At 43.0% G+C, this 11,678-nt stretch overlaps 1 protein-coding gene across 1 annotated transcript; it reads right to left on the bottom strand.

Moving 5' to 3' along the window:
• Positions 1–2,550: 2,550 nt before the first annotated feature.
• LOC143099657 (fish-egg lectin-like) lies at positions 2,551–5,848 on the bottom strand. Its single transcript, XM_076262569.1, has 5 exons — positions 5,732–5,848; positions 5,368–5,595; positions 4,943–5,160; positions 3,126–3,250; positions 2,551–2,982 (listed from the first exon to the last, which is right to left on the bottom strand). Exons 1-5 carry the CDS (start codon positions 5,790–5,792, stop codon positions 2,838–2,840), a joined length of 777 nt encoding a protein of 258 aa, XP_076118684.1. The 5' UTR covers positions 5,793–5,848; the 3' UTR covers positions 2,551–2,837.
• Between the last annotated feature and the right edge of the window lie 5,830 nt (positions 5,849–11,678).

The following is an 11,678-nucleotide window of genomic DNA, read 5'->3' as shown; positions in this document are numbered from 1 at the left end:
GTGTGACCTACAGTAATATGCTGAGGAAATAAATTCAAGAAAAATAAATTCTTTGGGAAGAAGTTTTTTTTTTCACATACAAGACATTTCAGGCCACAGATATAACCTAGGGGACACAATGAAAATAAATTAACACTCCCCTCAATGTCAACACTTATTTCTTTGCATTGATGTGCGACTAGCCTATAGAGTTGATGAACTCCGGTGATATGCAAATTTTCTTCTCTCTCCTTCATTTTACAGTCTAATTTTACTGACTAGAACGGCTCGGGGTCAAAGGTCATACGGAATTGATTAATCTGCACAATTTTTTTCAGTTATTTTTTCTCAAATTAATTAATCGAAATTAATCAGTTATTTTGACAGCCCTAATTTATTTGCATGGCTAGGCCGATGCCACATATTGCTGAGGCACCCCCATGGAAAACCTGTTGGTAGCATTGGCTAACTAGCGCCAGATTTCGGAGGGCAGGGTACAAGCCGAGATGAGCTATGAGACAAAAGTTCACACTCGGTATCATGTTTCAACACACTTTAGGTCAATATCACACCGAACTTCTCCTTTAAGGTGTCTCAACTGTACACATGTCCCAAATGTACTGGGTCTACCCTATGTCAACTTACAATGTTTGCCTTCTGAAAAAATAATGTGATGCATTTTTTTTTTGGCTGGTCTCGTTGCGATTGTCCTTGTCCCGAGCTTAAAAACTCCTCACGTCTGTGACAGGCAGAAGTAACCCAGCTAAATTCTCAGCTCGTTTAGGACCCCACAATGAACGCGTTTACTCTCTGGGATTTATCCACCAAGGTAGCCTGAATTAGCTAAATATATGTATCCTGAAATTATGTTTGAAATGTCTTAGAACAAAAATGTTGTGTAAGAGTTATCTTGTACTATTTAAACACTGCGTCTCGAGGCATTCCAATAAAACGTTTCCATAGCGCACGTTGAATGAATGAAAGGGATGCCTGTCTCGTAATAAAGAGCGGGTGGAAATCCCGACACTCTTTCAGCTAGCCTACATGAAACGTAATAGTAAACCATCAAATACCCCCCCAGATTTCAGTGCCCATCAGTCCTAACACTTAGCAATATAATCAAACAATACAAAAGTAAATTAAATCCCAAACCAAACCGAAAATCGTATGCTTTTGATAACCTATCGGTATGCCGCTCCAAACGAAACGCATGTCACAGACAGGCTTCAGATATCCAACAGAGTGAATACGAGATTGTGTAGTCTTAGATGGCTGTGGTTAGTGATGCATGCTGTTAATGGGGAGTTGTACATAGCCTAACGTAAACCTATTGGTTATTATTTATTTAGCGTAGCTATAAGGCTTTTTTCCCTTATCAAAAGTGAGAAGGACGACTAGCGTCTCTTCAACACCGCGTCCCCCGTGCCTCCTGCGCGCTTGTGTATGTGTGTGTGTGTGTGAGAGAGAGTGCGTGTATGCCTGGGTGTATGTGCGTGTGCCTGTACAGACTTGTCTGGAAAAGTCTACAACAACAGTCAAAGTATATGTGATATACCCTCATGATTTTCCTTCCCATCCAAAAAGTTGTAGTCTTTTATGGTCACATATTTACTCACGCTGTTGCCTTTCCTATGCAGTAGGTGACAGTATAAGATGATGCACAGGGCCATATATAGAGGAAGGTACGGCCATAGATACATATATATATATATATATATGTTGTATTCTGTGCCACTAGGGGTCAGACTACTATGAATCTGATACTGTGGGTAATGGGTATAAGAGGGTAGAGAAGAAGTGAAGTTCGAGTACATGTGATGCTGTACGCATTGTTCACGATGACTTTAGTAAAGTTATAAAATACTATTACACAGCCTCTTCATTTACATTCTACAAACCTAACAATATACCAGTGTGTGTGTATGAGAGAGTCTGTGTGTACACATGTGTGTGCAGGTGTTAGCCTATGCTATGCGATCTAGTTTAAAGCACAGATGTCCACATCTAAATGGCGAGGGGTCCATGAAGCTACTGAAATGTGTCAGTTGCAGTGCCTCCTTTGGAAAGAAGTGCACGAAATTCAGCATGCAGAGAATGTGGCAGTGATTCAGCATTTCAAATTTCGCATCAATGTTCCCACATACCTTTTTAAAGAAGAGAGTTGTCATGTTGATGGGCTTATAGTGAATATCCCACAGTCATGTGAAAAAGAAAGGACACTCTTTTTCAGTCCTATGGATTTACACATTAGGACATAATTAAAATAGATAATCTCATCCTTCAGTCCTAAAATTATGATACTCTAACCTCATTTAACAGAAATTAGGCTAAATTGCAGGAGCCATGTGCGAAAAATTATGTACACCTACACCCCATGATCCAGTACTTTGTAGCACCTTTAGCAGTAGAAGCACCTTTATGTTCTGACACATAAATACACATACTTAAAAGACCATGTGTTTTTCTATGCTCCAATAACCATGCATTATGATGTATAACTCAAGAAGTAAAAAGTAATCTTTAGTATGCTATGCTTTATTGATCATCAAAATCACAAGAGGACAGATAGTATTTATCATTATGATTAGTTTCAAGATGGCAGGAAAAGAAAACCTGAACATACCGTCACGCAAAGGCAGCACTACTTCAGGATATGCTAAAGAATCAATCTACACAATACATGTGTTTTTACAAATCAACTATAATGTGACGTCTGGACCCACATTCACAGCACAGCGTGATTATTACTGTTTACACTGTACTGTAAGCAGATCAGAAGCATCAGTAAAAGTAATTATGGGCTGCAGTGATGAATTAAGTAATGAAGCTACAGGGCTGCCTCTGTAGAAGAGCAGTGCTCAGACAGTGCAGTCGTAGATCGTGTCATTCTTCAGGATGATCCAGAGATGACCAGTATCATAGGACACATGCTTCACTTGACTGGCGTAGAGAGGAATGTGGGTCCAGCCGTCACCCTCCGGATAAGAGGCAGATGTAAAATCCCTGCAGTGGATTTCACCACATGACAAAAATATTTTAGAGTTAAGGGGGAAATAATGTATCATAATTATGGACCTATAAAAAAAATACTTAGCAGCCTAAAAAAAAACAGCACTCTCCATACAGACAAGCTCGTAAACACAAACCTGCGGAAGATGTCTCCATTAGAATTCACTCCATAGACAGAGCCGTCAGTTCCCACCTCAATCATAGACAATAATCCTCCAATGTGCTGCCAGTCGTCTCCCTGACAATGAGTGGAATTCACCCCCTAGATGATGCAACAAAGGTGGATGAGTAAAATCAATTCAATGTATTTATTTTGCTTATTAATTATTCTCCAAACAGTCCAGCCTTAGCCTGGTCCTTACCGCCTGTGACTACGAGAGGAGAGATAGACTTCTCTGCATAGTCTGTCTGCCTCTTCACCCCCTCCATGTTTGGATACTGTCTGTCCACTAGCCACTTTTTACCACTGTCTTTCTGCCTCACTGTTTGCGTGCTATATGCACATATGCATAACCCCTCCCTCCATGCCACAGCTGAACTGTGGCCACACTTATACCTTTTCTTAATATAGTTATATATATAGATATATAGACTTTATTCTTGCACTGTTGCACTGTTGGACCTTACCTTACCTTACCTTACTATGCACAGAGAATCACAGGCTCAGTCCCTGCCTCAGTCATTGCAAGCGCCTCTTGATTGATTAATCACCCACTATGTGGATACTGTTTTTAGAATTGATTTAGATTAAGTGTTAGTTAGTATAATTTGTATTTTAGTATATTTAGTATATTCTTTATCTTCTACTGTCCTTATTGCTTAGTTGTGTTTTTTATATTATATACTTTTAATTACTTTTTCTGCTGTTAGTTAGCCAGTCACCGAGCGTGGCTCAAGGTGAGGCTGCATTGTTTTATGGCGAACAACTGTTAGTTTAACCAGGCAAGCTCCAGGTTAAATAACACGTAGGTCGTCAGTACAGTCCAACTTATCCGAGAGTGTAGTCTGAACCGCCCGTGGAGGATGAAGTAAGCTCCATAGCTCCGACGAAGTCACCGGGCTGCGTAGAACAACAATCGTCTGATAAGCGGCGAGAATAGATAAGAGGAAAACTGGCGTGTGACAAGAGCTGATATAATCTCGGTGACGTGACGCTTTTGATATACAACTCTCGGTCTGTGGCTGGCGCAACATAGATATATCCACTACGAAGAGACTGCCCTGGCGGTCAGGTAGCCTACAAACTAGCCAGCGGTCTGTTTACTACTGAGAGCAGAAGTGGGAAGCGTAAGAGCCTGAACTGGAAGCGGAAGTGGTAAGCGTAAGAGCCTGAACTCCGGCGCACAGCATACGTCATTACCAAACGTTGCTGATTGGTTAAGGGAACTCCAATGATTTTAAACCTCAAAATAAGCATCCGCCCATTACGGAGACAGATTCTTATTACATTGTTCCAGACTGTATGACGAAGAGAAACATAGTCACAGGCGGTAAGGACCAGGCTAGAGAATAACGAGCAGCAAACGTTTATTTGAAAACATGATAAGTACTGAGTACATGTATTACACTTGTGCGTTTAGTTTAGTTATCACCATCTGATAAATCAAACTTTTCCCAAAGCCAGTTAGAAGGAGAGTTATACGACGTCCTTGCCATTTATAAAATTGACAAGACAAGCATCTTGTTCCTGCTTTAATTGCGTGATGCCCTCGAGAGTTGAGACAACTTTGCCGATAGCTTCTTCGCCATTGTTGCTATGCTGTTGAACTACAAGCTTCGCTGGACTACAAGCAACTCGGCAGGCAAGTTCCGCGTCATCACTCAACTGTTCGCTGAATGGCTCGGCTACACGCGAGCCGTATAATATGGGTTGGGCCAGACTACGTGCGAGACCTAAATAAAATTTAGGGCGGAAGTACATAGGATGGTAATGACCAGGCTAGTCCAGCCTTACCTTCTTCACAAAGATTTGATCCTGACTGTTAACACCCCAGCAGCTATAAGGACCACAGCTGTAGTACTTTAGGCTGCGGTCAAGGCCGACCCAGTTTGCATCACTGTTTTCTCTAATGAAGAAGACTGTGTTGAACTTTGGAAGACAGAAAGGGGTACCATGATGACTGGCTCCCGACACAAATTGGTTTCCACCAGCATCTATCTGCTTCAAGAGTCCTAGTACACAACAAAAACATTAACTTATTATTGTTTATTGATTATTTTCCCATAAGGAAAAGGGTGTGTAAAAACATATAAGAATCACACCACAATGAATTTGCAGAATTTGAGGTAATATTGCATTTGTAACTGTCTAAAAATAGCTGCATTAAAAACTTTGATCGTTACCCCACTATTCAATATCAATGGTGAAGTTGGTCTTACCAGGTACTTTCACCCACTTAGTTGCAACCAATTTGAAGATGATGTTTGCACTGTTCACTCCCCAGATTCCTGCTGGGCCCACAGTGACGTGCTTCAGTTTGCCTGGGATATGTGTCCATACCGTGTTATACCGTGTGAAGATATCCTGGTTTGAGTTCACCCCAAACACCTGTCCAATACCTGCATCAATCTGCACCAGGCTACCAGGGACAAGTTGACAAGTATATGCTGCAAGAAAAAATAAAAACAGTTAAGGGTGGGAAGTCAGGTGGGCAGAACAGGGAAAGAAGGGAAACATGCACTGAATTAAGACACAGATGAACATACCCAAGGATGACGTCACCAGGCAGTGAGATGAACTTACCATTGCATGCAGTCAGCAGGCAGTGCAGGCCAAAGAGAAGTGTTGCGATGCGGAGAGACATTGGCGGAGTTGTTGAGAGGGAACTCTCTGGACAGGTTCCTTAGCACCCTTTTATACAGTCCGCAACATGCGTTGAATGAGGATGGCAGAAACCTACAAAATATAAACTTTCTTGGGGCTTTTCCTGTGATGAGGATATTATGGGAAATTTATTTGCAGGGGAGAGGTAATAATATCTGTTAGTGGAATGAGGATGGCAGTAACTTGATAACAATGTTCACGGGTTACCATGAGGAAACAATGGCTTCATCTGATTAGGAGGTTTTTCATTTGTGGGATGTAGGCTATTTTGTGTGTATTATGATGGTTATCAGTAGTCTATCTGTTCTGTGATCCGCACTGATTACAACCTGTTTCCACTGGCTAATAATAATAATAATAATAATAATAAGCTTTATTTGTATAGCACCTTTCATACACAGAATGCAGCTCAAAGTGCTTTACATTTGAAGCATGTAACACAATAATAGTCAGTCAGTCATTATCAATCACTTTTCTTCATTGCTGGGGCCGTTTATGATCGATCCACTCAGCAACATATCAAAAATATAGAAAATAACATTATTACATATATAATATATAACAATAACAGCCTTAACCCTTTACCCCCCATAAGCACGCCATATGGCAACTGTGGCAAGGAAAAACTCCCATATTCCAGGAAGAAACCTTGAGCAGAACCTGACTTAATAGGGGGAGCCCATCTGCTTCTGGCTGGCTGCGCCCTCCAATGGCAGCAGATGTAGAATAATCTGAAAAAGTAGTCTACAGGATAAGATGAGTTAACTAAAAGCTTTCCTGTACAGGTATGTTTTCAGATCTTTTTTAAAAATATTTACTGAACTCCCCTGCTTGATGTACAGAGGCAGGGTGTTCCATAGTTTTGGGGCATAATGGATAAAAGCAGCTTCTCCACTTTGCTTGTGGAGCACTTTGGGTACGATTAAAAGATTAGAATTGGATGATCTAAGTTTCCTTTGTGGTTGATAAGATATTAAAAGCTCAGAGATATATGAAGGTGCTATGCCACTTAGAGCTTTGTAAGTAATTAACATAACCTTAAAATCAATTCTATAGGAAATAGGGAGCCAGTGCAGTTCAGCCAACACAGGGGTGATGTGCAGATTTCTGTATGAGTGCCAATTTCTTTAGATGTTTTTGGGAAGACCAGTCAAAAGTGCACAAGGGCTAAGGGTGCAAAGCTGATGATTACAGTTTTTCTCAATTGTTTACACACAAAATCTGGTACTTGAGACACAATGACCACGACATGTAACTCATGCACCAACCCCCTGAACCAATTCTGCCAAATTACATGAACAATTCCTGCTTTACATTCAAATTGCAGTTTTTCCACAAGATACACACAATTCTCTGCATTTGGCACAATTTTCATGAATAAAATCTCTTGTTTTCTCTCATTTTAAAGTGAATTGCCCTATATGCACACTGACTCATCACATGGGCAAACACCTGTCTCACAGTTTTACAATTAGTAATCAGAGCTTTAGCATAATGCTTGTTATGTGGATGAGGTGCTGTGGCCAGACTGAAACAGAAGAGAGGATAGTTTTGTTGTACGTACTGTACTGTACTGTCTGTAGTAAGTGTAACACTGAACAAAAAAAAGCCTACGTCATTATGATGAATGGAGAAGAAGTGTTTTTCATTCATCATAGTGTTTTCCATTGAGCATGTCAATGTTCAACTGGTTGTTTTAAAAGTGTCTATTCATATGATGGTTTGTGTGTGTCATTTGAAAACAAAATACCATTTTGAGAAGAAATTAAATGAAAGTACACGTCTATTCTGCTCCTAAATATTTCCGCCTTGTAAAAGCAGGTGTTAATCCAAATTGTGGTTAAATGCGTCAATAACAGAACCTTTCAAAGACAACAGAATCGCTATTTAGAGCACCAGTTTTGTCATCCACTTAAACTTTCCTACTTGCTAGATTTGACCAATCTTCCATAGCCTACGTACACAAGTAGTTCTATTCAAAATGCAAAACACATATTGTAATTGGAACTCACACGCATACCTGAAAACACTTACACATAAAACTAAACACCAATCAGTCTGAGCCTTAGCACTACAAATAGACCTCAGGTAAGCCATTGTATACCGGTTCTATTGTGTACCTTTACATTAGATAGATAGATACTTTATTGATCCCCAAGGGGAAAATCAAGGTCTCAGAAGCATACAGACATCACACACAATATGCACTTACAGCAGAAATGATAAATATAAGTATAAACATATAACAAAACTCCACTGTACAATAGAGACAGTAGAAGATAAAAAAACTAACAAAACTTAATACTAAAAATAATATATAAATTAAATAAAAAAATCCACAGTGTGCTTGAGGGTGATCAAGCATGAGACGCTTGCAGTGACAGAGCCGGGACTGGCCTGTAGTTCTGTGTGCATGGTAAGGTGCTCAAGAGAGTGAGTGTCATGGTGAAGGTGCAAAAAGTAGTCCAACAGCAACTGTGCAAGAATAAGGTCTAGAGACCAGCATAAATAAAGACCAGCATAAATAATATGGACAAATAAGAGAGTAAAGTATAATGTAGACAGGGTAATATAAAAAACTATGTCAGTGCAAGAATAGGTTGAGGTAATAGGGTTACAGCCATTCAGTATTGTAGCAGAAGCCATTGGTCATGTGTGCTAATATAGCATGAAAAACAGTGTAGCAGTAAAACAGTAGTAAAAACATTAGGCTGTGGACAGTAGTAAAACAGTAGTGGGCAGTCAGTACTCAAACATGGAGAGAGTGGAGAGGCAGACAGACTATGCAGAGAAGTTTATCTCTCCTCTTCCCTTTAGTGAAGCATTGAACAGGGCCCTGGGGACAAATGACTTCCTCTGCCTTTCAGTTGTGCATGGCAGTGAGCGAAGTCTCCAGCTGATCAAGCTCTTTTGCTTTTTAATAGTGCTGTAGAGTGGATGACATTCATTGTCCAAGATGTTGATCAGTTTGCTCAGGGTCCTTTTATCTGATATTGAAGTAATGCACTCCAGTTCGGCTCCCACGACAGAGCCAGCTTTCCTTACTAGCCTGTGTAGTCGCCCAGCATCCTTCTTCTTTGTGCTTCCTCCCCAGCATACCACAGCATAGAAGAGGACGCTGGCAACAACAGACTGGTAAAACATCCTGATGAGCCACCACCAATCTCCTCGGTCTTCGAGGTGTTGAGTTGGAGGTGATTGAGTTTGCACCACTGCACAAAGTTCTCCACCAGGCTTCTGTATTCATCCTCCTGCCCATCCCTGACACACCCCACAATTGCAGTATCATCCGAAAACTTCTGCATGTGGCATGACTCAGTATTGTAGCAGAAGTCAGATGTGTACAGGGGGAACAGGACTGGAGAGAGCACAGTTCCCTGTGGAGCTCCGGGGCTGCTGATCACAGTGTCTGAGAGACAGTTCTTCAATCTAACAAACTGTGGCCACTCGGTTAGGTAATCTGTAATCTAGGATACCAGGTGAGCGTCCACACCCATCTGCAAGAGCTTGTCTACCAGCCTGAGGGGTTGGATGGTGTTAAAAGCACTTGAGAAATCAAAGAACATGATTCTCACAGCACTTTTCCCCTTGTCTAGGTGAGAATGTGTCCTGTGTAGGAGATAAGTGATGGCATCGTCAACGCCCACTTTCTCCTGGTACGCAAACTGTAGCGGGTCGAGTGCATGGCGTACCTGGGGTCTGAGTATGCACAAGACCAGTTGCTCCAATGTCTTCATTACGTGTGATGTTAGAGCGACAGGCCTGTAGTCATTAAGCTCACTTGGGTGTGGCTTCTTAGGGACGGGGGTAAGACATGATGTCTTCCACAGTGTTGGGACTCGTCCGAGACGGAGACTCAGGTTGAAGATGTGCTTCAGTGGCTCCCCCAGTTCAGCAGCACAGGCCCTGAGCAGCCTAGGACACAGTCTGTCAGGCCCGGCCGCCTGCCGAGGGTGAAGTTTTTTTAGATGATAACTGACTTGATCAGCCGTGATGATGGGGGGATGAGGGGAGAGGAGGAGGAGGAGGAGGAGGAGATGAGGGGAGAGGAGGGGGAGGAGGAGGAGGGGTGCTTCTGAGAGGGTTGTCGTGTGGCAAGAGTCTGATGGCCGTTGACTGAAGCCATTGTTGCCGCACTGCTCGTGGTCACCATGTGGGGGAGGGGTGCGATAGCCTGATCTGCAGTGATGATGGAGGGGGGGAGGGGAGGGGAGGGGGAGTGCATCTGGGGTCTGTGTGTCTGATGGCTGTTGACTGAAGTCGTTGTCACCTCGTTGTTTGTGGTCGCCATGTGGTGGAGGGGTGCAATATCCAGTGATGGTGGGGGTGTTGCACTGCTAATGAGGTGGTGTGGGCTGGGGGATGACCACCTCATTGATGTCCCTGTCAAGGCTGCCAGGGTCGTTGGATGTCACCGGGATGCAGAGCTGGAGAGACTGGGAGGTGGGGGTACGGCTGGCACGCAAATAAGAGCAGTACCTGGAGCTGGTGCAGGGCAATCGAACCTGTTGTAAAAGTGGTTCAACTGGTTTGCCCTGTTCAGGTCTCCCTCCACAGAGCTGCTGCTCTTCTTATGGCCAGTGATGGACTTCATACTGTCCCACACCTCCTTCATGTTGTTCTCCTGCAACTTCTGTTCCATCTTCCTTCTGTAGTCCTCCTTAGCCTCTTTCAGCTTATTCTTGAGTTCCCCCTGTACTTGCCTCAGCTCTGCCATGTCCCCCTCTTTAAACGCCATCTTTTTCCTATTGAGAAGGGTCTTGACATTACTGGTTATCCAAGGCTTGTTATTTGGATAGCAGCGTACAGTCCTTGTGGGAACAACAATGTCCATACAGAAGTTCAGATAGTCAGTAGTGTAATGTGTGACCTCCTCTAAGTCCTCTCCATTCAGTAACACACTCCAGTCAGTGGACTCAAAGCAGTCTCTCAGAGCCTCATCCGCTTCTGGTGTCCACTTCCTGAAAGTGCGCGTGGCAACTGGTAGCCTCTGAACTTTTGGTTTGTACATTGGCTGAAGATGAATGAGGTTGTGGTCCGACTTCCCCAGTGGGGGAAGGGGGGTGGCACTGTATGCATCCCTCACGTTTGCATACAAGACGTCTATTGTCCTGTTTTTCCTAGTTGGGCAGTCAATAAACTGGTAAAAGTTTGTGAGGGTGTAATCCAGTGTAATGTGGTTGAAATCACCAGAGATCGCAAAGAAGGCATCACTGTGTTGAGTTTGGAGCCTTGCGACTGTAGAGTGAATGACGTCACACGCTGTGTCCGGGAGGGCTTGTGGCGGAACGTAAACACAGACAACAATGGCGTGCGAGAACTCCCTCGGCATGTAGTATGGTCGTAGACTGACCGCTAGTAGCTCCACATCCTTACAGCATACAGTCTCCTTCACTGTAACATGTCCGGGATTGCACCATCTGTTGTTTATGTATAGCACCAGTCCACCTCCCTTATTTTTGCCAGAAAGTTTATAGTCTGTCCAAACAAGTTGCACTGAAGCCGGGCAGCTCAGCGTTCGCCGGGGGGATATGGCTTGTTAGCCACGTCTCCGTAAAGCATAACAAACTACAGCCAGTCCGTCAGTCTTGTTGGCCAGTGAGTTCACGTTTCCCATAACCATCGAAGGAACTGAGGGCTTGTATCGCCACTTCTTCTCCCAACGCCTTGTCCTCACTTTAACTCCCACTCTGCACCCCCGAAAGCACCACAGCTCCTCTGGGATGTTTACGTGAACACTACCAGCATTCCGTCGTAGTGCAAGCAGCTGATTCCTTGTGTACGCGAGCATTGTAGTAGATCCATATCCATAGGATAGAATAAAAACACTCCTCAAAGTGCGTAATCCAAGAAAGTTGCGAAGTAA

This window comes from Alosa pseudoharengus, unplaced genomic scaffold (genome assembly GCF_046254945.1).
Source record: "Alosa pseudoharengus isolate Yale_2024_CS ecotype anadromous, Long Island Sound unplaced genomic scaffold, YU_APseudo_1.1 YU_APseudo_1.1_scf_3, whole genome shotgun sequence".
Taxonomy (NCBI): Eukaryota; Metazoa; Chordata; class Actinopteri; order Clupeiformes; family Clupeidae; genus Alosa; species Alosa pseudoharengus.
Note: the sequence above shows the minus strand (reverse complement) of the source record. Positions and strands in the feature narration are given on the sequence as shown.